This window comes from Podarcis tiliguerta (assembly GCF_965153285.1).
Source record: "Podarcis tiliguerta genome assembly, chromosome: 13".
Taxonomy (NCBI): Eukaryota; Metazoa; Chordata; class Lepidosauria; order Squamata; family Lacertidae; genus Podarcis; species Podarcis tiliguerta.
The window spans coordinates 34966012-34992836 of NC_139546.1; the positions used below are offsets into that span (position 1 = coordinate 34966012).

At 47.0% G+C, this 26825-nt stretch overlaps 2 protein-coding genes and 1 long non-coding RNA gene across 6 annotated transcripts; 1 reads left to right on the forward strand and 2 right to left on the reverse strand.

The window, feature by feature from the left end:
- On the forward strand, nucleotides 1–20992 carry LENG8 (leukocyte receptor cluster member 8). Of its 3 annotated transcripts, none has more exons than XM_083411582.1 (15): nucleotides 1–993; nucleotides 4618–4795; nucleotides 5341–5454; nucleotides 5995–6108; nucleotides 6832–7114; nucleotides 8335–8488; nucleotides 9950–10135; nucleotides 10372–10713; nucleotides 11288–11416; nucleotides 11605–11893; nucleotides 12569–12670; nucleotides 14285–14353; nucleotides 15856–15985; nucleotides 16707–16914; nucleotides 19213–20992. In XM_083411582.1, the coding sequence occupies exons 1-15, from the start codon at nucleotides 956–958 to the stop codon at nucleotides 19373–19375; spliced, it is 2499 nt and encodes an 832-aa protein (XP_083267708.1). In that variant the 5' UTR covers nucleotides 1–955; the 3' UTR covers nucleotides 19376–20992. The 3 variants fall into 3 exon arrangements, 2 of the variants coding, with proteins under 2 accessions (XP_083267708.1, XP_083267707.1); XR_014504536.1 differs by having other exon boundaries at nucleotides 2–993; nucleotides 16707–18849; nucleotides 18895–20992; XM_083411581.1 differs by lacking the exon at nucleotides 1–993 and adding an exon at nucleotides 1873–2123.
- Nucleotides 1500–3074, reverse strand: LOC310663628. Of its 2 annotated transcripts, none has more exons than XR_014504545.1 (3): nucleotides 2852–3074; nucleotides 2083–2157; nucleotides 1500–1666 (listed from the first exon to the last, which is right to left on the reverse strand). It is a non-coding gene; the product is annotated as an uncharacterized lncRNA (long non-coding RNA). The 2 variants fall into 2 exon arrangements; XR_014504546.1 differs by having other exon boundaries at nucleotides 2542–3074.
- On the reverse strand, nucleotides 20590–25596 carry LENG9 (leukocyte receptor cluster member 9). Its single transcript, XM_083411626.1, has 2 exons — nucleotides 25424–25596; nucleotides 20590–23550 (listed from the first exon to the last, which is right to left on the reverse strand). Exon 2 carries the CDS (start codon nucleotides 23528–23530, stop codon nucleotides 22103–22105), a length of 1428 nt encoding a protein of 475 aa, XP_083267752.1. The 5' UTR covers nucleotides 23531–23550; nucleotides 25424–25596; the 3' UTR covers nucleotides 20590–22102.
- Nucleotides 25597–26825: the final 1229 nt, after the last annotated feature.

Here is a 26825-nt window from a genome sequence, read left to right on the forward strand (position 1 = left end):
AAGGAAGAAAAGGCAGACGGAGGAGGAGACGGAGACGGAGGAGGCGGCGGGCGCCATTTTGGAAAAGCGAGAGGCTCCTTCTCCGGCTTTTTTTGCCAGCGCGGAGACCCAACGGCCTTGCAGCGCTTCCCGCTTCTCGCTGCGGCGCCGGAAGGAGAACAACGACGACAACAAAAAACCCCGAAAAGCCGCCCCGCTTCGCCTCCCGTCGCCACCATAGCAGCGGCGAGGCCGAGAGAGCCGCTTCCACCCTTTATATTTCCCTCCGCCCTGTTAGGCTGAGGGGAGAGAGGAAGGGGGGGAGGGGGCGAAACCCGGATGAGGGAAGAAGCGGCCGACTGAGGGAGGCAGGACGAGGCCTAGCGGAGTCGGGGAGAGCGAGGTTGGCCTGCGGTGGGCAGGCCGGGAGGGGGACCCCTGAGTTTTGTGGGGGGCTGCCAGTTGGGAGGGGGCACAAGGGCAGGGGGTCTCCTTCGCCAGGGAAAGGAGGGGGGCGTTGGTGGAGACTTGGGTGGGGCGGGGTAGGAGAGAAAATACTTAACTTGGGGTACAATTTTTTATAAACAGCCGGGGGTACACAGGATATTAGACCCCGGGGTTGGGGCGACAAGGAGGGCGCATCGGCCTCTGCAGACCACAGCTCCTCTTACTGGGAGGGGGCTTCAGAGGGAGATCCCTTTCACTCTTTAGGATTTTGGCTTTTCGGGAGCCTCATTCCCTGCCCCCTCCTCTCGCCTTGTGCTGGGCGCCCTAGAAGTGGGCGTCGAGGGTGCCCAAGGGGCGTCCCCAGGTGTCGGCGGTGCCTCGAGCGGGATGTTCATCTCGCCCAGTTAACTTCCTTTGTTTGGCCTCTACTTGTGGAAAAGAAGAAGAAGAAAAGGCGGCGGGCAGTCGCTCCAAGAGAAGGTCGCCGGGGGAAGGATTGGTTTCGGCTGCCGGTTCCACGGACCTAAGGATGGCTGCCAATCTAGGCGACCAGCGTGCCTCGGAATGGTGATTGCAGCGGTTTATTTTAACTTGGTCGGTGGGGTGTCATTAAAGGAGGAATTTGGGATGGCCGAGTGGTTTTAAAATGCAGAAGGCTGTCCACTGTACTTCTGGTAACCTGATCTGCATTTGCTTCCTCATTCTATGCTCATAACAATGTTGCTGTGTGGCTGGAATAATAAGCCAGCTTTTTCAGGCTGTAACACAAGCTGTTATCTCTCATAACCTAAAAGGGCTAGGAATTTGTTGCTGTTAAAAGATATTAACTCACCAGATGAGTGTGACTAAGGAAATAGGTTCGTTTCCAACGTTGAAATTACATGTGGCTAAAATTCAAACCCAGAGAAGAATTTACCTTCTCTCTCTCCCCGCCCCAATCTCAGGAGCACTAGGGAAGACCCCTGCTGGATACCTCTGAGTGCCACTGCTAGTTAGCACTGAGCTTGATGGGCCAGTGGTCTGGTTCAGTGTAAGCCTGTATTATAGGTTCAAGCATCAGGTGGAGGAGCAAATTGAGATCAGTTTTTACGTGGCTGGATAGGCTTGTGGAGGAAAGAAGAGGTACTGATCAGAGCTCAAGAAGGGGCTAGGTCTCTCGTAGATGAAAGCTTGCAGCTATAACAGCTTTCTGGATGAAGGTAAAGTCTGATGTCTTGGCTCAGGATTGATGGCCCTGGTTCTGTAGAATGAGAAATCAAGTTTAATCCCACAAAATTATGTGTCACGTAACAGGAAATTGAAGTGAAACCCAAATACTGTGTACCAAATTTGTTGGCTAGTCAGTGCAAAAGAGATGCATCTAGCATAGATGTTTTGACAGATTTTATGGTAACTGCCTGCTATCATCTCATAGGGGAAATGTGGATGTCTTAAGAGATAGGACCAGTGGCCAGCTATAACAGCAGTAGAGTTGTATTGAGGACACATGCCAAACTAAACATGTTTTTGAGACTTTGGTCACTGAGATCATAATTTCACCTTGTGACATCATAATGGCAATGATTTCACAAGTCTGCTGGTCTTGCAGAGTTGACTATAACAGGACATTCAGGAGGAAGGAAAGTGAGACCAGAGTGTCAAATGTATAGTACTTACCTTTTTCAGGCCTCTGCTTTTCCATTAGTCATCAAATGTGGGTGAGTGTTGCATTTCCTCTGCAGAAAATTGTCCCTGGGGCAATAATAAAAAAAAAGCTTTGTTATCATTTTCATTAAGTAAGGTTCTTTACGTTTTTGGGACAAGTTCTGGTCTTGAGTTGTTTGTGTTTTCTTTCCTTTTTAATTGGCATTGTAACTATTCTTGAGAACTTGGTTATAGAGCAGCATATAAATTCCTGTACTAAATGAATGTTTTCTTTAAGTATTTCTAGACTACTTTTTGTGCCTGTGGGCCTTCAGAGCATCTAACAAATTTAGAACTGATTGAAAGTCAAATGCAAACAAACAAACAAATCAAACAAACCAACAGCAGAAAAGCTGGCTTATTTTATTCTACTTTGGAGACAAAGCTTGTCTCCCAAACTGTTGCTGGACTACAGCTTCCATTGTCTCTTACTATTGGTCATGCTGGTTTAGACTGATAGGAGTTGAAGTTCAGTAACATCTGGAAGACCATAGGTTAGCCACCCACTTTCTAAATGAATAAAGATCTAGTGGTGGTTTTGAGCAGAAAAAAATAACATGGTTAAGGCAAGCTTCACAGCAACTTGCCCAGTTGCTAGGATTACCAGTCAAATAGTTGGTTGTTGTCTGTTGGCAACTAATTATTTGATCACAGTCAGATAAAGCCTAAGTTGGCACTATGTAGGAATCACCTTTTATTATTGTGTCACCTATTAGCAAAGCCTGGGAGTGAGGGAGCTTACCCATCTTTAATCTACCATAAGTATAGCCATCTTCAAACAGGAACGTAGTCATCACTGGCAAAGGTAGCACCCTTGGATCACCAGTAATTTCAACTTGTTTGTAGCAGAGACCAGTCTGCCTACTTTGTGTGATTGGCTGTCTGCTCTGTCAAGCTCCTGTGTGAGAGAGGTCTAGAGTCTAGAAACTTGTTCACACTTATTGTGGAACAATAACCTATTAACTAATTTGCCAACTTTATGGACAACTTAAGGTTTTTTTTTTTGTTCTAATACAGTTAATGTTTAAAAAATATATGCCCATTTTTTGCAAATACTTCACCAATCAGTTCACCCGGATCTTTTTGGACTGATCAAATGCCCAGCCTTACTTTGGGGAGCAAGAGTGGTCTCAAGGGAACCAAGTAGAAGGACACAAAACCTGGTGTGCTTGTGCGTAGGCTACAAATGGTCAACATAGAAATATGAGATTGCAGGCTAGTAGCTTTTATGGAGCTCATTTCAAGGTTGAGAGTTGTCCTGAAAATAAACAAAACAAAGACTTTGCCTGATCTTGCATAGTGATTATTTACAAGTAATCCTGGTTCAGATTAGGATATAAATTGTCTCTAATCTGGGGGGGGGGGGGGAGAGCGGGAGCACAAGGCTTTCAGAAGGGAGGAAACAGAGGAAACAGCTGTCCTCTGGTGTCCATTTTTTCTGCATTTGCTGCTTCAGTTATCAGTCCTTGAATAGCCTCTATTGGCCTTGTGAGTCAGCTACCTGGCTGCATGTGGCGCCTTCTGTTGCCAGGGCCCTTTAGCTGCTGTTTATTTGAAGGGGCTTAAGTCAGCCGTGGGTGGCGCTGTGGGTAAAACTTCATTGCCTAGGACTTGCTGATCGCATGGTTGGCAGTTCGAATCCCCGCGGCGGGGTAAGCTCCCGTCTTTCGGTCCCAGCTCCTGCCCACCTAGCAGTTCGAAAGCACCCTTAAGTGCAAGTAGATAAATAGGTACCGCTTTATAGCGGGAAGGTAAACGGCGTTTCCGTGTGCTGCGCTGGTGCTGGCTCGCCAGAGCAGCTTCGTCACGCTGGCCACGTGACCTGGAAGTGTCTTCGGACAGCGCTGGTTCCCGGCCTCTTAAGTGAGATGAGCGCACAACCCTAGAGTCGGACACAACTGGCCCATACGGGCAGGGGTACCTTTACCTTGTAAGTCAGCCTTGGTCTAAATTAGTGAGAGTTTTGAACACAAAAGGGGAGCCTTTTTAGCCTCCATATATGGGCCACAACTACTGTCATCCTTAACTATTGGCTATGCTGGCTGGGGCTGGTGGGAATTGGGAGTTTGACAACAAATGGAGTGCCACAGGTTCCCCCATCCCGGATTTAGAAGGCCTTAAACTTCAGTGTTGACGCTTCTGATGGGTGGCAATGTGCCATGAGCATCCTGGTGACATCTTCTGGATGCTGATCAATTGAATGGTTTCAGATGCTTTAGCTGGAAAGGAATAGCTTATAAGGTAGTCCTGTGACATGAACCTAGTATAATTTACTTATGTGAGACTCTCTAGCTGTGAATATTGAGAGGATTTGGATCTGGGTTCAAATGATACTGGCGCACTGGGTCGCCTTGAGCGTTCAGTCCTGTAAATTCAGAAGAATGATCAAGGAATGGCAAACAGAAATTGAAAACACTGCTCAATTAAATGTAATAATAATAATAATAGGCTGTGTAATAACTGAGCCTGGAATTCACTAATCTTTCATCCCAATATGTCACCTTGTAGGGCTCCCCAGTACAATCTGGGCAACGGGAGCAGCAGAGAGAATGGAATGGAAGGCCCCATGCATGAGAACCCCGAATGGGAGAAGGCCCGTCAAGCACTAGCGAGCATTAGTAAGGCCAGTGCTGCTGCTGCCTCTGGCAATAACAAAGGTGCCACCAATGGACAGGCTAATGCACAGGTAAGAAGTTTTAATATTTCTTCAGCTGCCTGGAAAGGCATCTTGGAGTAATCCAAGAGGTTGCACAATTCTTTGCCAGTTTTCATAGTGTGCAAGTCTGCTTTTGACAAACCTTTGGAAATGTAATCTTAACTTGCTAGCTGGAACTCTGCTCAGAAGCCAAACGGGAGGCTTTGGCCAAGGCTCCATAGCCTAAAGCATACAGTAACTGCATGGAAATGAGCATGAATGCTGCGAGCGTTTTGTTGGCATGTCTTCCATAGTGTGAAGAACAGATTCTTCTTTATTTGGGGAGGATGTAGACTAGGCCAGGAGCCTCAGCTTTCTGGGACAGATTTGGTGTCTGCATTATTGGTACTTTGGATGCCTGGGTAGCATGATTGTATTACTGAACAGACAGACACACAACCAAATCTGTCATTCTGAAACTAAAGTAGTAAGATCCTGGAGTGATTGGACAGCTAGCCTAGCTCCTATTTCAACAAGGTCAAACAAATTCACGAGCATCCTTTTATGATATATATTTGTGCTCTTTTCTTCTATAGTATGCAGCCCAACAAGGAGAATCCTTGCAGCAGCAACAACAGCAACAGCAGCAATACTACCAGTGGTACCAGCAGTACAACTACCTCTACCCCTATAATTACTATTACCCTATGGTAAGTAACAGCAGCTGGCCAGCCTCCTAAGCTCCCTCCCAGAACGCCTGCTCATCGTAACTCCATTTCTTTAGTTGAGAGACATCTTCAGCAAGGATCCTAGAATTTTGGAATGGGGGGGGGGCAGGAAGGGAAGGCAGTTCCCACCACATCAGTTGGGCTTCACCTATGCCCTCCCTCCATCCTGTACCAAATCAACAGGGTAATTGCAAAGCAAACTGCGGAGAAGGTGTGCCACAGAAGCATAACTTGCTGCTGGAGCTGTTTATTTCTGCGGTTCAAAGCAATATCGAAGCAAAGAGGTCTTTGGATGTCAACATGGATAGAAAGCTTGTTGAGTGAAACCCTTTGGTTCTGGAGGGCAGGAAAGGCAGGGCAAGAAAAAAAGCCCTCTGTTCAGTCAAGTGAGATTATGGCCACCACTATGAACTGCCGTATAGAAGGCATGGGGAAGTGGCCAGCTTTTGTATTGCATGTGAAGTGCCTTCTTATGTTGAATATGTCTCCTCTGATATGATTCCATGGTTTGCCCTCCCACAGAATGTCTACCCTGGGTATGGCTCTCCTGGACAATACGGTGTTCCAGGTTCTTACTCTTCCACAGCATCCCAGCAACCACCAGTTCCTGGACAGCATCAGGGAAACATGAACCAGGTAATGGATACCTAAACTCTATTTAATTTTTTACACTTGCAATTAGATGTCAAAAATTGATTTTACAGAACATTTTATTAAACAAAATTTACAAAATCTTGCCAGAAAAACTTGCATTTTTTTTATAAGCCAGGCAACACTGGAAAGGACAGATAAAAATTTAATTTCTAAGTAATTTCTCCAAATACTGTCTTATCTCTTAATGTAAAGAGCTATTTCAGCTGACAAGGGCTTGGTGGATTACAGAAAGGCTGTTGGATGATCTGTTCTTTTGCTGCCAATAGTAAACAGCTTCTCTGGAAAAGAGGGTGTTGCCTGTATTAAAGGCAGCAGAAGGAAATGAGCTTTAATTCTTTGCCTTCCCATATGTCTAGCCAAACTTGTCTGACTCAGCCAAATTCTTTTGGGTGTGATGCTACCATGGATGTGGGCAAGGCCAGCTCTGTATTGTGCTGTGCAGTTTGACTGTATGACTTGGGTTTTTTGGCGTTTCAAATTCTTGCTTCAGAAGTTTGCGGTGATGGTAGTTAATGACTGGAGTGTGATGCAAAATAAATACAGCACATAGAAACATATCTGCGCAGCCAGGGGCTCAAAACAGTGTGACGCCATGGTGTATTTGACTCCTGCCTGATTTGAGGCCTTGCACACTTAATGTTTACTGTCCATGAATGTGGCTTCCAGAGATGGTGGTGGTGCCAATCGCCTTCCTTTTTCTCTCAGCCTCCAGTCCCAGGTATGGAAGATGGAGGGATGTCCTACCCAGGCCAACAGCAACAGATGCAAGTCCCCAATCCCCCGCAGTCCCCTATGCAACATCCCAGCCATCCTTCACAACATAGCAACCATCCCATGGGCTCTGGGGGGCAGCAGCAACAGGGGGGGCCTCCTGGAGGGCCGCACTGCCAGCAAAACCAGTCTTCAAACCAGTACAACCAGCAGCAGCATTCCTACCAGGATGCCGCCAAGCCCAAGAAAGGACACCAGCTGTGGAACCGCATGAAACGTGAGTTTCTAAGGGCCAGGGCAGTAGCAGCAGCAGCAGCAAACATGGTGCCCTGCAGATGCTTTGGAAGGCTGCTTCCACCATCCCAGACCCCTGGCTCCACTAAGTGGGGCTGACAGAAGTTCTGGTCCACATCTTTTAGAGTGTTCTTGGCAACCCCTGCGCTAGAGGGGGGAAACATGTATCACCAGACTCACATCATAGGTTGAGGGAAGAGAGGATGCTGCAGACATGTGGGTGCTGACCTTCTCCTCTTTGCTGGGTGGTGGGGGCCCCTTATGGAAAAGCCTAACAAAAGCTAAGAAAGTCAAGCCTTGTCAATTGCTTGAAATGGTACTAGAAGCCACTGAATCCAGCCAAGAATTGTGAACTGTTGAAACCATTTTAGTAAAGTTTTAATATATGGGCTTGGACTCTTGAGAAACACAAACAGCTTCTTTTCTGCGTGCATGCATATTGTTACATACCACCTTTCCTCCAAGGAGCTGAGAGTGATGAAAATGGTTCTCCCTCTTCCTGTTTTTCCCCCTCAAAGCAACCCTGTGAGATAGGTTAGGCTGAAAGACGGTGACTGGCCCAAGGTCACCCAGTGATCTTCATAGGGATTTGAATCTAGGCTGTCTCCTGTCTTATTCCAACACTTTTTTAACCACTACAGCACACTGGTTCACGTGCAGTGTGGATTTCCTACTGCAGCCCCTTGAATCCTCCAAAAAGCTGCTCTTTAGAGTTGGGAGCCTTCTAGACCCGCATGGTTAGTGACATGAGGAAGCTTAGAGGGGAGAATCAGCAAGATAGGGAGCCCCCTTTGGCAAGCTGAAGCGCTTCCCAGTAACCCAAAAAGCTCATTGGATCAACATTGAGATAGTTGCACTTAGGTGTTTGATGCAATAAGTTAGCTGCGTCTTTACTCTTGTCTCACTGATTTCAATGGGAAGGAGATTTCTTTTTTCTTATAAAAGACCTGGCACCCAGTCCTGACTAGTTGGGAGTGCTTACTGCATTCCCAAATAGTTAAAATACTCCTTTATTGCTGTGCTTTCTCTCAAAGGAACTGCTGTTTCTCTCTAGTTTTACAGAGACGAATGGTACCACTTACTGTCTGTGGCCACAGTAACTAATAAGAGTCTCCCTTATGGCATTTTAAGTCTGTGCCTGGAGGAGGCTGAAGGCCAAATTCCAAAAAAGAATCACCACAAAACCCCTCTCTTTCCCAACAGAAGCACCTGGGTCTGGTGGTCTGAAATTCAACTTACCAAAACGCCCCTTTGTGGTAACAAATCAGAACTTCAACTCCTCAGAGCAACAGCAGCAACAACAACAACACAGCAACTTTGGTTCCCAGCAGAATTCTGAGAAACGCCACAATCACAGGTGTGCATAAGTTCCTCAGTTTTTCATTATTTATGTTTGCGTGGTAGGCTCTCACACTTCTAGTAAGGGGAAGGAAACTGGGATGGTGGCAAGCAAATCTCTAGGTTGCAGAAATCCCCTTGCCTGTGGCTCTGCTTTCTGGGGGGGGGGGGTAGTGTCAGTGATTGTTCCATATTCCTGGGAATACTTCATTTTCATTTTTGTACGTTTAATAATAATAATATTTTTTATTTATACCCCGCCCTCCCCAGCCAAGGCCGGGCTCAGGGTGGCTAACACGTTTCTAGCCTTCTAGTTCTAGGAAGAGGCTGGAAAGCACCTGGTTGCTTGGTTTCAGTGTAAGGTTTCTGAGAGCAAAAATTCTTGCTGCCACTATAATTAAGATTGTGCACTGCTGATTTTCTTGTAACCCAAGGTTTCTGATTCAGAACAGCAGCTGATGTTCAGCCTGTAGAAATGAAGCACCTTACTTACTTGGTATCTGTTCACTTCAATCCAGCCCAGATTATTAAATATACCAGTGATTTCCACATCATGGTCATATCTGGTCCCCATTTCACCAACTAGGATGCCATTATGCTAGGAGGGAAGCCTGGGAGCAGTGCTGCCTTTTGCTTGGTCATCACTGCTCTTGGACTTTTACTATAGTGTCTCACTCTCAAATCCCTAAAGTTCTCACAGCACAGAGGTGTACATGCAAAGATGGGAATCTCTGGTCTGCAGCCTGAATGCAGCCCACTAGGCCTCTCATTCTGGCTTCCTGTACTTTCTCCCCACGCCCTGCCCCTCATTGAGCCTACTTCTGTCCTTCCTTGAGAGCCCCAACTAAGTTCTAGCTGCCACTCCCTCCTTCCTCATTGAGAAGCACTCCAGGCATGCTCTGTAGCCAGGTGTTCTTTGCAGCTAGCTAGCACCTTTCAGTACTAAATGAGAAGATTGCTTAAAGGCTTTTTGTGTTTCATTGCTGAAGCCTCTAAAACATTCATTTCTTTCTGGAGGTTGGTCCATCTCCAGCTGATGCATTCATAGGAAGATGTGGCCTTCAAACTGTTGGTGAGATAGTGTTGAAAGAGCTAAGTTCAGTGAATTTCAAAACAAGTTTGGCTTAGAAGAAATCACCATGCAATATAGATTAGTCTCTTTCATAATAAAAACTTTGGACCGTGTTGGTAACGCTTCAGAGAGGCCATACCCTGAAGAGTGGCATGAGTCTTGGGGATGGGTTTCTTTCTGTTTCTGAATGCTGTTTGCTGCTATGTTTGCCAGCCTAACACAGTTAGACGTAGTCTGAAGGTATATAATAAATAAGACGGTGTTTTCCCAAAACTTTTGCTTTTTCTCTGCTTCCTACTTAAACATGGCAAAAGCCTTCAAAGTGTATTGAAGGCCTAAATAAAGGGCTTAGCATGACTGAGAATATGTTACTGGAGCCTTGAAATATAAATAAAATTTTCCTTGCAGTTCTTCCACGGGGAAGCCAGAAGACTGGCCACCAGACATGAAGGAGTACGTCCAACGCTGCTTCACTGCCTGCGAGTCGGAAGAGGACAAGGACCGCACTGAGAAGCTGCTCAAGGAAGTTCTACAAGCCAGGCTGCAAGATGGCACTGCCTATACAATTGACTGGAGCAGAGAGCCACTTCCAGGGTAAGTAGCTGCAAGGCCAGGCATGTTACATAAGATTTCTGATTTCAGACTTGGGAGCACTGATCTTAGTTGTTGCTAGTTTTGCTGTCCCTGCTATTCTGAGTGGGATCCAGGGCGTTTGGAGAGAGCCATGTTGGGGGCCATGGTTTTTCATGGCAGATTTTCCTTGAAAGGTGCATGTGGGTAAATACTTGATTGCATCCAGAGCACTTATCAGTCCCATGCTTTCTCTGCAGCTTGGGCCGAGACAGCATGGCTGAAAGTCCCAAGAAGAAACAGCAGCGCTGGGAGGTGTCTTCTCTCCACTCACCACGGAACTCCATGCAGTCCAGCCTTTCCCAGCAGCAGCAGCAACAGCAGGTGCAGCAACAGCAGCGAAGTGGTGGTGGCAACTCTCAGCCACAGCGTGGAGGAGGTGGAGGGGGAACGGGGGCTGGTCGGAATCGCGGAAATGGCTTTCCCACCAAGTTCGGAAACCGCAATGTCTTCATGAAGGATAACAGTTCATCCTCAAGTGTTGATTCACGTTCCAGGTCACGTTCCTCGTCGCGGTCTCCCAGCCGCCACTTCCGACGGAGGTAAGTAAAAGAAGCAAAATGGGAACAGAGATTGTTTCTTGGGCTCTCCCTAGAGAGCCAGTGTGGTGTAGTGGTTAAGAGCAGTAGTCTTGCAGTCTGAGGAACCGGGTTCGCATCTCCGCTCCTCCACATGCAGCTGCTGGGTGACCTTGGGCTACTCACACTTCTCTGAAGTCTCTCAGCCCCACTCACCTCACAGAGTGTTTGTTGTGGGGAAGGAAGGGAAACGAGAATGTTAGCCGCTTTGAGACTCCTTCGGGTAGTGATAAAGCGGGATATCAAATCCAAACTCATCTTAGCTTACACCAGGTCATTAAAAGGTGTGTTGGTTAAGTGGCATATACTGAACATCAACAGAATTGTATTCGGTGTAAGAGCTAGAAAATTTAAAAGGAAAATTAGCTGGGCTAATTTGTAAACCAGGTTATTTTATGATTGTACAAACAGCCTTAAGGTTCGCAAGAGCTAGTGGGGCAGGTGTAACATGAAGCTGATTACAATTTAGGACCTTGTCTTGCATAGAAGAGTTAAGAGATGAAACACTTTAACTTTCCTTCTCCCTCTCTCAAAATAGTGATTCTGATTCAGACAGTTCCTATTCAGGCACTGAGTGTCGCTTGGGTGGCCGCAGGAACACCCAGAAGAACCGGGGTCGCGGAGGCCACATGGAACGAGGCCGGATGAGAGCTCAGCGGGGGAAAAGGTAGGTTGGCTGGGTGGAAAACCAAAGTTCAACATATTCATTGGCTTCTTGCATGTGGTTTTTAGATTAGTGAGAGAAAGACCATGAGAGCAGGAGCAGCTGTGAGGGGTTGCTATGTTCTGTCTGATCCACAGAGGACCTGGGTATTTCCTTCCTCAGGGGTGACCCTTTCATTTTGGTCTCTGCAGGCATGATCAGGGCCCTTCCAAGCGCAACCGGAAGCGCAACACCATGGACTATGAAGATCCTGAGAAAGAGTTCAAGAAGGAGCGGCGGGCAGCCCGCTTCCAGCATGCGAGCCTTTTCAAAAAACTGCGCCTGGAGCCCCTCATTTTGCAGATCAATAGCCTTGACAGCACTGGCTCTGATGGACTCGACTGGAACGAACTGAAAATTGTGGGCACCTGCCAGGAGATCACCAAACATTACCTGCGTCTCACTTGTGCACCGGACCCCTCTACTGTCCGGCCTGTGTCTGTGAGTAACCCTAGGCAGTGGAGTCTTCTCCAAGAACTTACCTTGTGCCTTCCTGCTGTTCCACCTGGACATATTACCTTTCTGTGTTCGCTTATGGGCAACGGCCACTGATAGAAAGATAAGGGGCAGCTGTTGTGCCTGCAGAAGCTTTTCCTGGTGCTCACAGGGGCTCCTCCCCTTCCTAAAATTGGCTTGGAAGAAGCATTTTATTTTATTTTAGCTAATAGAGTAGGTTGTGATGTGTATGTATATGGTACAGGAGCCCACAGGCCAAAGAGTGGCAAATGGAAACATACAACATACTGATGGCAGGATGAGATTGACCAAGGTGTACATATTTTTGTAAGGAGCAAAGTCCTGTTTTATTGAATAGGAACTGTGTTTACCAATAGCTGCCTTGATTATGATGGTTATTAATTTGAATGGAAAGTGCGAAATAAAAGGGCTATAATAAAGAAGCATGCTGGCCTGGGAATGGGGGAACCCTGTATTAAAACTCAGTGGTGCCAGGTGCTGCAGCCTTGTTAGCAATAGCCATTGCTTTCTCACTCAGCCACCACTCAGCATCCTACCCGCTCCTATTCCAAAGGTGTTTCTCCAAGGCTGAGCAGCTTTGTCAGCTAATGCTTGACAGAAGTCTCTTTAACTTAACATTTTATTTTATTTTTCTCCCAGGTGCTTAAAAAATCATTGACCATGGTGAAATCTCACTGGAAAGAGAAGCAAGATTATGCATATGCTTGTGAACAGATGAAATCCATACGGCAAGATCTCACTGTAAGCTTTCCTGAGGCACTGAATGGCAAGAGTTGGTGAGGGTGGAGGGTTTTGCCATGACTGTAATAGACTTGGCTCTACAAGAGGTCTTCATCTATTGACTTGCTTCTTGCCAACAGAACTTGTAATTACCAGTTATTTTGGCAAGGGAATTGGTGCATTTGAATTCTCCATAACGGGTGCCATGTCTCCTGATTAGTACATGTGTATTTGTAGGTTTTTTTTTGGGGGGGGGGGGGGTTTGGTGCAACATGAAACCTGGTACTGAATACAGTTTGGTGTCCTGAGATTCTGCTTCTCTTTTTTATAAAACCAGATCTGGAAGTGCTGGCAATGAAATTTTTAGTGAAATTATCAGAAACCAGAGGTGGAAAGAGCAGCTTTCTGCAAATAGCTGGACTGTTGCTTGGTCCTTGGAAGTGTGCAATTTATGCAAGTCACAGAGGTCAACCCAATTCTGTGCAAGACAAGCTGTATTTCTGCAGTTCAATGTTTATGAGTGTTTCCCTGGTTCTGTACTTGGCCGTACCTTTACTTGTGTAAGGAACACTTAAATTAGGCAACTTTTTGTGTTCCTATGGCTTTTAAGACATGTGCCCTTTGTGAACTGCTGTGTTACTTTATGGGTTGAGCAGCTCTGACATAGGTGGAGCAACAGCTAATAGCAATTTATTCATGCTAGCCTTCTGCCATAGGCTGTTTTCTCGTTATTAAGTACTAAGAAAGGAAACAGCTGTTTGAAGCTATGTGAACAGCCAAGGTAAACTCCAAATGCCACTCTGGAAGCCCCCCGAGGTGACACAGGCCTGCCGCTTTCTATAATCATATGGGAGCTGCTTTCACCAAAGGGCCTTGCATCACCTCTAGAGCTTCCACAGGAGCAGGTGGCATCAACAGTACAGTAAAGCTAGTCCAAAAAGGTCAACTTTTTTTTTTTTAAAAAAATGTAGTTTTTGTAGCTTTCCAAGTTCTAACTTGGGTTGATGGTTAGTTTTGGGGGCAGGGAGCGAAGGAGATAAATTATTTGGGGGAGCCGTATTAGAGTTGTCAGCAGGAGGTACTGTAACACAAGATAAAAGCTTTTAGAAAAGTTTTTTAAAATGCAAATTTCATACGATGCAGCAGATATAAAGGCTATTTTTAATGTAGGGTTTGGTACACCTTGGTCTTCTGCTGCTTGTGGCACAGATGATCTATATTATCTTTCGAGTTGTTTTAAAATAACTGGGCTTTCAAGCTGGCTTGCTTCATTTGAGTTATCGGAACACTTTTATGCTTCTGATTTGGTTACTGCCCGTATCCGTAAATCAAGCAAGAACAAGGAAGGGACGATCAGGTTGGCATCAATGCCTTGTAGAAATTTCTATTTGCCAAGGGGTGGTGTTAGGAGAGCATTTTATGTATGGCCAGCAAAGTCTCTCCACCCATTGCAGGAGGCTGCAACGTGTCTCCTAAATTTGATAGCTTCAGAAGCAGCCTGCACTTCATTTATCCACGTATATTCCAAACCTTCCTTTCACTGTGGGAAAACAGAAAGGAATTCAGCCATTAATGAATATATAAATACTTACTGTCCTATAACTGCTTGCTAACCCTCTCTCTTGCCCTGCTTAGGTTCAGGGAATTCGTACAGAATTCACTGTGGAGGTCTATGAAACCCATGCCAGGATAGCACTGGAGAAGGTAAGAGCCAATGGGATGTCACAGCTAGAACGGGGGAGATCCAGGTTCAGATCCTTCCTTGGTCATGAAGCTCACTGGGTTATCTTGGGCCTACCACCGTCTTGTAGCTTAGCCTACCTCACAGGGTTGCTATGAGGAGAAAAGGTGGGAGAACCATGTACATAACCTTTAGGTCAAAGCAATCACCCAACCCAGAACTAATTAGCTCCAACAAGATGGCTTCATGGCATTTCTTCAGACCATGTCCCAGGAAATGTGTTGCTTGCCCTTCTCAGTAAAGAAGAGCTGTAGTGGCTACCAGCCTTTGTCAGATGCACCAAGGTATTCTCAAACTGGAGAATCCCTGCTTTTCCTTTTGCATATTTTAGTAAGGAAAAAAAATCAGTGTATGTCACTTTGTAACCGTGGAGAACTTTATAAATCTGCCTGTAGTTTCTTGCACCTATTTAAAAACAAGATGATGCCTAATAATAATAATAATAATAATAATTTATTATTTGTACCCCGCCCATCTGGCTGGGTTTCCCCAGCCACTCTGGGCGGCTTCCAACAAAGATGAAAAATACACTAAAATGTCACATATTAAAAACTTCCCTGAACAGGACTGCCTTCAGATGTCTTCTGAATGTCAGGTAGTTGTTTATCACTTTGACATCTGATGGGAGGGCGTTCCACAGGGCGGGCGCCACTACCAAAAAGGCCCTCTGCCTGGTTCCCTGTAACTTGGCCTCTCGCAGTGAGGGAACCGCCAGAAGGCCCTCGGAGCTGGACCTCAGTGTCCGGGCAGAACAATGGGGGTGGAGACGCTCCTTCAGATATACTGGCCTTGGGGAAGGACATAGGTGCCTTGTTCTCCTAGTTAATGTGTTGCCAGCTTAGTGCTCATGATTACACATGTATCCTCAGAGACCTTCTCTGGCCCCCACAGGGTCCTATCCTCTGCTCCCTCACCCCAAAATCAGGTTTGAAAGAAGCCTTAGTGAGCCAATAGAAGCCTTTTTCACATAGAATTGTGGGTCAGGGGGCAGATGGGGGTTTACAGCTGGGGAGAGGAGAAATGTTGTGCAGGTGGGGTGCCCATGGCAGTCTCCAGTTTGCAGGTGTGCCCAAGATCCCCAAAACATTATAACCCCTGGTCTATCCTGCCTTTTTCCTATCTCCTTCACCTATCACATACTGATTGTTTCCCAGTTTGTTTCATAAAATAGTAAACTGAATTATATCTAGAACTTGCTGCATGCAGAACTTGAGGGAGGGAGGTGCAGGTGTGTCAGAGTTCCCAACGCAGGTAGCCCTTGTGGCACAAAGAGTTTCTCTCTCTTACACTAGCCAGATGAGAACCTGTGAGGATTAAGGGTCCATTCACACATTACACTGGAGGAGGGCGGTGCTAATTCAGGGAAGGCACAGAGACGACTGCCAAGTTTGTATCTGGCTCTAGGAGCGGGAGGGGTGTGTGGCAACTTGAAACAGTTCCATAATAATGGGAGTATCTTCTCTAGGGTGACCATGAGGAGTTCAACCAGTGCCAGACACAGCTGAAGTCACTCTATGCGGAGAACCTCCCTGGGAATGTTGGAGAATTCACTGCTTACCGCATCCTCTATTACATTTTCACAAAAAACTCAGGGGGTGAGTGCTGGGGCTGGGGAAGGGAGGCGTGCATGGGTGGAGAGGAAGACCTGTATGGTCAGAGCTTAATCTGAATTGACCCTGCAGCAGTTTTGTGGCGAGGCTGCCCATGTTACTTGTTAATTGCAATTAGAAAACCAATTCCTGTGCTTTGCTGTTTAGCACATTTTTCTTGAAGGAAAGGGGATGCAGGAGTCTCTGGTAGTTCAAGGCTAGTCTGCCGAGTTTCTCTGGCACTTGGGGATCCCTTTTTTGTGGCATTTTGCCCGTGGCATTTGTGTCCTTGCAGCCACTATGCCTGTAGGCAGAAGATGCAATCACGACACATTGGACTGTAGTGTGAGACCCATAAATAATTCCCAGCCCCCGCGCCTCTCTTTCCCACAGCCTGCCCCTGCAAAGGCTAGTGTTCTATGCCAGTCCTAGAAGGATGTCAAGCAAATTGCTAAACCTGCTTTCAAAAGACTGTAAAGTAGATAAAGACTCCAGACTATAGAAAAAGAAGAGCTTAAATTCTTGACCAACTGTGTTAATAGACTGTGCCAAGCCAAGCAAGCTTAAATGTAGGCATAAATGCACTTACCTCTGTAAAACAAGAAAATCCTTAATAAAGTATTTTTTTTTAAAAAAAAGATAATGGGCATTTGAGAGCAAGCAAATGGGGGCGGGGAAGGTTATAGCATGAGAATGAGTCTTGATGACTCTGTTTTCTTCCCTCCAGACATCACTACAGAGCTGGCGTATTTGACGAAAGAGATGAAAGCGGACCCCTGTGTGGCACATGCGCTCGCCTTGCGGGCTGCCTGGGCCCTGTCCAATTACCACCGCTTCTTCTGCCTGTACCGCCAGGCACCCTGCATGTCCGGCTACCTCATTGACAAGTTTGCTGAGCGAGAGAGGAAAACGGCCCTCAAAGCCATGATCAAAACGTATGTGAAGTCAAACCAGACACTCCTGGGGTCAGGGCTGGGAAGATGACTCACACTTGCACCCTTCTCCTGCCTCTCCCCTCTGCCCCAACTCCCTTGTGGAGAAAAGAGGGAGACTTAAGTCCCCTGTAGCTAGAATCGGGTAAAAGGGGGTTGTGTTTCTGCAACTGTAGCTTAGAGGGCCATGTGCTTCACAGGTAAGTAGGAAGATGGCTTACGCCACTATTGATCCCTTGGGTTTTAAATAGCAGTTTGGCTGTGAAACTGGGACCAGGTTGAAGACCCACCATGGCTGTTTGGATTCACTTAAGAAACATAACAGCTAAAGGAAGTACTCGTCTTATTTTTACTTGATTCCGGAAATACAGCATTCAGATTTTATTTGGGCACAAGAAGCAATAAATAGCCGTTCCCCCAGACAAAAAACAAAATTGGTGTATGGGAAAGAAATAATAATTACAGGAGCAAACCTGTGAGATTTAATTTTGTTGCTGCTGCTGCATCCCATACCTGAAGAGGGATGGAGGCAGGGTAAGGAATAGGACTGTCCCATGGCACAGTGCCTGCCCTGGTTCAGATAAAGAGAGCTGCACAAGAAGGCAGCCGCTTGCATAGCTATCATTTGTTGGAACTGGAAACTCTGGTCCTTACTTGGATGTGCATCTGAGCATGGATGCCAACAATCTACACACTGTTGCTTTGAGTGGGATGCAGCCTTATTGCATCCTGATAGGAAAGAAAATCCGAGTGTGCATTGCACTGAAAAAGGGGCTTGCATAGATGGGTGGCATCTGTGTTCACAAACGCTTTGCATGCTCCTTCAGTTTACACCACAAGCCTTTAAAGTGCCAGGGGGGTCTCTGTCTACAGGGATTTAATAAAATGGTTGTCGGGTCCAAAAGCTTACAAAGCACTGTGGTAATTAGTGGCAGTGGTAACTGCCCATTAGTCCAGAAGTGGCACTGTGGTCTAAACCACTGAGCCTAGAGCTTGCCAATCAGAAGGTTGGCGGTTCAAATCCCCGCTACGGGGTGAGCGCCCATTGTTCAGTCCCTGCTCCTGCCAACCTAGCAGTTCGAAAGCACGTCAAAGTGCCAGTAGATAAATAGGTACCGCTCTGGCGGGAAGTTAAACGGCGTTTCTGAGTGCTGCTCTGGTTCGCCAGAAGCAGCTTAGTTCTGATGGTCACATGACCCGGAAGCTGTCTGCGGACAAACGCCGGCTCCCTCGGCCTATAGAGCAAGATGAGTGCCGCAACCTGAGTCGTCCGCGACTGGACCTAACGGTCAGGGGTACCTTTACCTTTACCCAAAAGATAGGAAGCAAAAATAAATGGAGGACTTACAAGGTGGCCGTGCCTAGTAAAAGATGCTAAGAGGGCAAAAATGCAGTGCAGCACTTGAGGGTAGAGCAGTTGCTTTGTCCTTATATATATATTTAGGGAATTGAAGGAGCAAATTTTAATTATGTGCAAGGTTGTGAACGACTAATAGGATTCCTTAGAACAGCAAGTTAGTATGTTTTGTCATAGCATACTCTTTCCTGCCCAGTTTCCCAAGATCTCTTTCTGCAGTGTCACCCTTATGGTACAATATAAAGTCAATTCTACTTTGTTGTAGGAGAGTTCTCTGAAGTGGGTTTCTTCTCCCACTTGCTCCACAGGCACAGCTGTGTACATTTTCCTAAGCTTTTCCTTCCACTTGGAGGAGAGCCGATACCTGCCCAATGCCAGTCCTGACTATTCTGCATTTTCAGGATGTGTGGGCGCTTCATCACTAACTTGCTATTTATTTACCAGTACAATCTGGATGACTCTCTTCTCCCTGCCTTGGGTGTAGCTAGTTGCCTCTCTGTATGTTTATTACCATTGCATTGGGGTGTAGGGGTAGGCTTAGTTTTTGTTTGTCATTCATAGCTTAGGACTTACTATAACCTGCAGGCCTCCTGAAAGTGCTTCTGAGCAAGGATAGAATGCCTCAGTTATTGCATATCTTTGTAATTCTGTACACACACTCAACTTCATGCCAGCTGAACTCTGTCTCCTCTTCACAAATTAAGCAGCACATTGAAAGAAAGCCCATCCCACATGGACCCCTTCTTTTCAAACTCTCCTTAAAAACAACCACGAGGGCTAGGAGCTTAAATACGAAATGCTCTCAAGTGCAGTTTCTTCACGTTGCCAGGGTAGCTAACGGTAACTAATTGCATACTTGGGGGCAGGATTCTGCTTGTCGTCTTAGCCTGGATTTCATCTGCTGCCTTTTCCCATTCACCAGTGTCTCTTTTTATCTCCCTCAGTTTCCGCCCGGTGCTTCCAGTCTCCTACGTTGTGTCAGAGCTGGCCTTCGAGAGCGAGGAGGAGTGCCAAGCCTTCCTCGCAGCTCTGTCCCTTGTGTATACTAGTCCCGACGCCACCAAGATTGACTGCAAGCAGAGCTTGGCGGTCCTGGCCAATTTCTGAAAGTATAAGGCCCACTTCCCCGCCCTGCCCCGTTTTTAACCTATGTACATATGTATATATATTTATACATATATAAAACCAGATTCAGTTGGCTGCTGTGGGCATGCCGGAACCTAGCTGTGCTGCGCCTCTCCCGCTGTCCACGCCGCACACGGAGCGAAGAGGGGTAAGATCCAAGGACATCGGATGGCGTCAGAGACCACCAGGAACGGAGAAGAGCAGAGAGTTCAGTCTAACGATTGTGGTTTTTGCCAGCAGTGGGGTAGGGAGGTGCTGGGGAATACGTGAGCATCAGTTTATGATCATCTGTTTTTTTCTTCCCCTCGTGTCAAGATGCATGAGAGACCATAGCTGCAAGACCCCACCCATCACTCATTGGTCAGAAATGGCTGAGATAAAGGGTTGGGGAAAGAAACAGGGATCTCTAAGTGAATCACTGGGAGATGCGGAATTAACTGCTGTCTCCTTGTGTTGCCGTCCCTTCACCCTCACAAGAGTGTTCAGGAAGCTAGAATGATTTCTCCCTAAGCTACAGGGGATCCCTTTGTCCAGATTTTTCTAAAACCACACGAGTATCTTTACAGAGGCGTAATTTCATCTAGATTCCACCTGGGAAAACACTTGAGAAGTCAGCGGTACATGAGAACTAACGGTTCCCTTGTGTAAATATGTGGAATGATGATTTTGTACAGAAGCGACAAGTTGTAAATAATGCTAGGAAAACTCTTTGTTTTCTAAGAGGAAAAAAAATATCTGTGCTTTTCTACTTTTATAATGATGAGTTTAACAGATGGTTTTCTCTGAAGATGAAAAATCCAGGTTGTTTTGTGTGCGCATTTTGTGTTCTCCATTGTGCTCCTCAAAAACTAACGCTGTCTCAGTTTTTTCCTCTTCCGAGCTACGGCCTGGCTCCAAAAGAGCATGAGAGGGAGAAAGAGAGATGCCACCTCTCCAGCCGATCAAAAAACCAGCCTGAGGGGGAAGAGCAAAGCAAAGCCTGCCTTGGCGTGTTTCCTACCAGTTTCAGTGACTTTTTCCTGTGCAGAGAATGCAAAAGACTTCTTTGTAAATTGCACCTCATCGTGGATGTGGCGACGTAAAGAGAATCAAATCAAGGCAGTAAGAAGGAACCACAGAGGAATTGAATCAACACACACAAGATGATCCTTGCAATCTCCTCCTTTTCTATTGTGTTCTGGAGTTGTCATGCTCAGTTTTTTTTAATTGATTTATTTATTTTTCTCCCTCTGTCCTCAGTTCTTTACAGGTAAACTCAGAAAATGCACCACCCCATTTCCACTTTTCTTCCTTCACATTGTTTCAATTTTGTTTAAAGTTTTGAAAGATTGTCCAATTGTCTTTTCTCCCTTCCCCATTTCTCTCTCTCTCTCCCCCTTCTTTCTCACCCTTAGTCTCTAGCCTTCTCATAATCCCTTCCTCACCCTCTCTCCTTTTCTCCTTTGCTCTAATTCCTCTTTTCTTTCTCTTTTTATTTTTGAACATGTGTAATTTTGGGATGTTTTGGCTTGGGCTGGATTTTTCAAAGATTCCTTTTTCCTTTACAGAAACCTCTGAATCTTTTTCCAACTGATTAAAGCAAATTTTTGAAAACAAAAATCTGTGTTGGTGTCTAAAATTGAACAGGGGGGCAGTCTCTAGGAACAAAACACAGGAACAGAACACATGCAAAGGGAGATTCTAGCTTGTTTTCATCTGCCCCCCCGAAAGTAACAGGCAAGGGGTGTGTGATGTGTTTAGTTTTGCTGACTTGCAAAAGCTACCATACAAAAAGTGTTGGGACAGGGGAGAGAGGAGGAGGTTGTTAGAGGAACATAGGAGCCTACAGCCTTTCTGAGCTAGTCAGCTGCAATGTTTGCAGATTTCCTCCTTACATAGTACAGTAGAGGGACAGTGGCCTGCAGTCCTTGCCATTTAGTCATGACAAACATCCATTGAAATCAGTACAACTAAGAGTGCACAGTTGAGTGACTTTCTTCTCAAAAGGTCTTGGTCATGACTAATGGTCAGAACAAGTTCATCTGCATTCAAAAGTCTTGCTTCATTTTGTTACCTAAGGGAGGAAAAACGCCATGTCATCCAAGCCACTTCCCTATTGTGTGTCCCTGTTGTTGTCCAAGTTTGGTGTTCTGATTCACATGGAAGTTGTAGCTCCCAGTGCCCCAGTGTATTTATGCTCTAGTCTACCAGATGTACCTTGCCTGAATAAATGGGGAAAGGACACCATAGTTCCTACTGTTGCCTCAAAATAGCTTAATGCAGTATGAGTAGAGTATCCTTCCTCTTAAATCCCTTCTGTAGGTAGCCAGCCCAGGTTATTCAAGGCTAGTTCACCATCTTAGCTGTGTTCCTGCTGTTCACAATAATACAATTTACAGGGTTATAGCCCCTTCTGTAGAGTGGATCTTGACCGCAAAGATGCTTACCAGCTGCTTGATAACAATTGCCTCAGCAGAGGCAGCTCAGCTATAAGGCAGGGTGGTGCTGCTACCTCAGATGCATGTCCCATCTGGCCCTCTGCCAACAGCAGAGAAGTGCCATTTCCATTGGCACAGATTTTGAACAAAACCTGTCCATTTGAGGTAAGATCTCGCCTGAAATCGACACAATCTTGCCCAAAATCAAGGGTGCATGGTAGCAGTAGCAGCAGCATGGCAAAACTTACTGTTTCGCCTCGAGCAGCAGAACAAGAGACGCCACCCCTGCCTCTCAGTATAGATCTATTTTCAGAACCGTGGTGTAAAACCTATCAGTCCGCCTACCTTTTCCAACCTCACACAAACATAATGCCTCAACAGCTTGTGTTCCTAAATCATTAATAGTTGGAATCCATGAGGAATCTGCTGGCAACCGTAGATCTGCCTTTGCCCGTGGGATCTTCACCATGGTCAAGTGGAACTTGTCTTTGTCCGGAGGAGGAATCACTGCCAAGCCCTTCTTGTTAAAAGCATCCTCCAAAGTCCGGGCCAGTGATCCCAGCCCAGGCGTAGGTGCTGGTGACAAGTAAAGCACACGAGAATGGAAAGCTTCCACCTTGTGGAAGGAGAGAAGCAAGGCGGGGGGCAGCAGGCGCTGGCTGTTGGCTTGCAGTTCCTGGAGTGCCGTAACAGCTTTGCAAATGTGTTCCGAGGTATCTAAGCGCAGCAGACACAGTGTGATGTGCAGAGTAGGCAAAGGGGTATAGAACTCTTCTAGGTCTGGCTGAACCTCAGAGAGGGTGCCTTGGAAGAGTTTCACAGCTTCCCAGGTCTCTCGACTGGTGACTCTGATAGCTATGAAATGGGTGGGACGCTGTTTGCGATGCGGAAGGTGTCCCACCTTCCTGCTCTGCAAAGCCATGTTTTCCTCCTCTTCCACTATTGGGTCATTTTCCTTTGTGATGCTGAAGGCATCCAAATTATCCAGCTCATCCTGTCCGCCAACTGTCTCGGCCACCTGTTTTTCTCTGGCTGAATCACTGACCGCCTCTTCTCCGCTGCCTCTAGCTGCCCCTGGTCCAACACCTCCCACCCCCTTTTCTCTGTCTCCATTTGAAGGATGGTCCTGAACCTTTTCCTCGGTGGTTCTGGCTGCCTCGTCGACTTCCTTCATCACCTCCAAGATGGTTCTCCCACTTCCTGTGGACCCAAAGACTTCGTCTGTGCGGCTCACCTTGTTCCACACCACGCGAGTCTTGTATTTGAAATAGTGGATCCTATGTTTGGGGATAGCTAGCACGCCAGGCCCGGTTGAAGCCAGGTCCTCCCAGGAGAAAGCAGCAAAAGGCTCTTCCAATACCCCCAAGAACCGATCCAGGTAACCAATAGAAAAATGTTCAGCAGGCAGCTGGGGGTCCCAGAGGAGGCGAGAGATAACATCCTCCGCAGTCTTCATGGGGGGCTTCTTGCCTTGTGGAGAAGGACTGCGGTTGGATCCGCTGTCTTCTGAACGAGGAGCAGCTCCCATGTCACCAGGGTGACTGTTCCGGCAGCGGGAACCAAAGCGGCAACGACCTTCTAGGAAAAAGCGGCAAGGTAGGTCAATTTCGGCAAGGGATTGCTCAGCTGGAAGAGAATCGGGGGCCGCCAGTGGTTCCACAGGGGTATCAGAACAGAGGTCAGTGGGAGAGTCCTCAGGGGAGGGAACCAGTTCAGCCATAGCTAAAAATGGGAATCACTCTGTGGAAGAAACAAAATTATTTAGAAGACGCAATTTTTACCGTAACCAGTTCTCACATTGCTCCTGGGACAATATCAATAGTGGGTCATGAGGGTAGCTGCAAGGAATAATCAGAGCCTGGGAAGTGATATGCTGTCCCTGAAAAACGGGAGTGAGATGAGGGACCAAGTTTGCACAGGGTGCTGCTGAAGAGTTGGAATTATGAACCAGGAAGTGTCTGGTTTAAATCCACCCGCACCTGTGAGCACAACGAAGGCAATATTGACATGCATTTACAGGCATGTTAGGTGGATGGCTGAGCAAATACATGTGAACTTTGAACACTAGGTGGGGAAGGAATGTGGTCAAACACATCAACTAAGATGATTACAATTGGTTCTGTAGGATGTAGCAACTGGAAAGCAATCTCTCTCCCTTAGTTGTATCTTATGAAATGCAGGGGCTTGAACCAGGAAGGGATTCTCTGCCTCAAAGTCACCACAACCACCTTAAAACACCACCACCTGGGGAGGGGCCTGTAAGGCTTCAAAAACAAGAGGAGGTGCGACACTGCTCACCCACAAAACCTTGCGTTCAGTGGACTCTTAGATCAGATTTAAATTTTATTACATATATATTTAATGATCACATCTATACGCTGACATTCAACCAAGAGCGATTTGCCCCCCAAAGCTGCTTACTTACAATTAGTATCAAAATAAAAGAGCAATATAATATGAGAGATGCAGCTGGTGGAGGTGATCTTGTCCACTGTGAAACAAGATAACCACTCCATGTGGTTGGGTAATGTTTGCTCTTGTGCTCTTCCTGGAAAATACCGGTGGTGGTTGTTTAAAAGAAAGGAAAAGATGTGATGCACAGGGACAGAAGCACTTGTGCGCATGCTCAGAATGGTAGCAGTAGAGGGAGGGGCAAAATAACAGCCCTGAGACGTACTAGCAAGGTGTGTTAATCGTGTGGCTGGCAAGAGGCAGAATTGAAAAGAGAAACCGGGAATGTGTGAGATCAGGGGTGAAGAGCAGGGTCCATTTAGGCTAGTAGGGTGGAAAGCAAGGAAAGCAGCTGTAAACCAAGACAATGACAGGTGGAGTCAACTAAATCAAGCCCCCCCCCCCCCCCCGCTTCTCCTCCTGGTTTAGTTCTACAAAGGGCAGGAGGAACAAACTTAAAGCCAGGGCCATGCCCTGGACGGTTTAAGGAAGAAAGAAGGCAAGTGGAGGCTGGCTGAGGGCAGACTGAGATTGGTGGGTCAGAATAATAATAATATAATAATAATAAAATTTATTATTTATACCCCACACATCTGGCTGGCTTTCCCCAGCCACTCTGTGCTGCTCCCAACAGAATATTAACAACATGATAAAACATCAAACATTAAAAACTTCCCTAAACAGGGCTGCTTTCATATGTCTTCTAAAAGCCAGATTGTTGTTTATTTCCTTGACATCTGGTGGGAGGGCATTTGCGCTAAAAAAAACCGCACTACCTTAATGCCCCGTTCGTCTGGAAGCTCTCTTAACGGAATGAAGCAAAGCATTTATGGGAAGCTCCTCCTGTATCGACTCAGCATGCAGCTCGCTGTTGTTGTTTATTTACTACCTGCGCATCCCACCTTTCCCTCCCACGCGCTCAAGGTGATCAACCTAAGTCCCCCCCCCCCGCTTAATTCCCACAACAACCCTGCGAGGTAGGTTAGGAGCACAGGCAGGCACCGACTGGCCCAGCGTCAACCGGTGAGTTTCATGGCCCAGTGGGAGGATTAGAACCCAGGTCTCGCAGCTCCTAAATCGACCCTCTTCTGAGCCTTAAGTAAAAAAAGAAAGAAAGAAAGAAACGGCAGGCGAGTTAAGGACGGGGCGAGACACCTCTTACCGTGGCCCGACAGACTTCCAGGGACTTCGTGGGCTGCGTGTGCCACTCCCCGACTCTGCTTCCAGGAGCAACAGCTCAGCGCCGCCGCCTCCTCGCGTGCAACGGGCTTGTCTTCCTGGACAGAAGGAAGCTCGCGATCCCACAATCCCTCTCTGTTGTCATTATTCTTTTGCAAAGTGCTGCAACCATTTGCACCTACAGCCAGCAGAGGGCGAAGGCCGCACGCTTTCCTCCCTTAGCTTTTTCTTTTGAAGACGCGCCGCGCAGGCTCGAATCCTTTCACCGGGGTTTAATTTGCGCTGGGACTCGAGCTTGGCGCGCAGAGGAGGCGGAAGGGGGGGGGGGGAGAGAAGGAAGGAAGGTGCCCCCGAGCATGGGCAGAGTGCCATTTCTTCAGCCTTGAGTAATTACACCCAATTCCCACACTCAGGATAAAAAGGTTTCACAAAAGCGGCAGGTGGTGTTCCCAGACCGGTTTGAGGCCTGGCACCTCCTGCATATTTGTTTGCTTTTAAAGAAAACAGCACCGCCTTGAACCAAGTTGGCACAAGGAGTGGCAACGCACAAGGTGATAAAAGAGGGGCCATATGTCACACCCAGTGAGGAGAGCCCCCTGGACCCTGCCGCCATGGAGGGTGGGCGCCTTGAATGTGCCCCCCCCCCCCCGCCATCCCATGGAGCATTTCTTAACCAAGGATCCTCCAACGTGGACCAACTAGGCCTGAGGTAACCAAGTGATGCTCTCCAGATGTTGTTGGACTACACCTCCCATCAACCCCTGAGCCAGCATGGCCAGCAAGCATAGGAGGAATTATGGGAGTTGTAGTCCTGTCACATTGTGGGGTGAGGGATGACCACGTTGGTTACCCCTGCTTTAGGCCTTGGCTGAAGATACCCAGGCCCAAAACAACTGCTCCCATTTTGCTGTAATTAGCTGCATTTCCTCTTTAGGGATTTTCCCGGCTGCCACTCCTCCTTTCCTCAGGGATCCTTTTCTTTGGTTACGTGAGGGGTTTATGTGAGGGGAAAGGGGAAGTGACTGGGGGAAACTAGGAGCAAAGGGAGTCCCATCTGTACTCAGAACCTGCACTATCAAGGCCAGGAGGGGACCTCTGTTCCATCTCGAAAGATTTCCCCATTAGCCAGGAGTATTTTTGAGCCTGGGCTGCCAGGGGGAGATGGCATTGTTTTGCTGCCCCGTAGGCCCTTTGGCCACTTCTACTCTGAGCCCGGCTTCAACTGGGGAGGACGGGATATACCGGTAAATAAAATTTTATTTATTATTATTATTACTGCCTGTTGGACAGGGCCAGTCCTTCCTCCCTCAACACACAGGTGCAGTTAATTGGAGCAACCGTCATCTTAAGACAAAATGGCGCCACCCTAGAGCAGTTGTGCGATG

Bases quoted from the DNA above. Each gene is read 5' to 3' on its own strand.
- LENG8 (XM_083411581.1), top strand. From the start codon at position 2,068: ATGTATAGTACTTACCTTTTTCAGGCCTCTGCTTTTCCATTAGTCATC. The intron at 2,124-4,617 runs GTGAGTGTTGCA...GTCACCTTGTAG, and splicing joins CCATTAGTCATCAAATGTGG to GGCTCCCCAGTACAATCTGG. The intron at 7,115-8,334 runs GTGAGTTTCTAA...CTTTCCCAACAG, and splicing joins GCTGTGGAACCGCATGAAAC to AAGCACCTGGGTCTGGTGGT.
- LENG9 (XM_083411626.1), bottom strand. From the start codon at position 23,530: ATGGCTGAACTGGTTCCCTCCCCTGAGGACTCTCCCACTGACCTCTGT.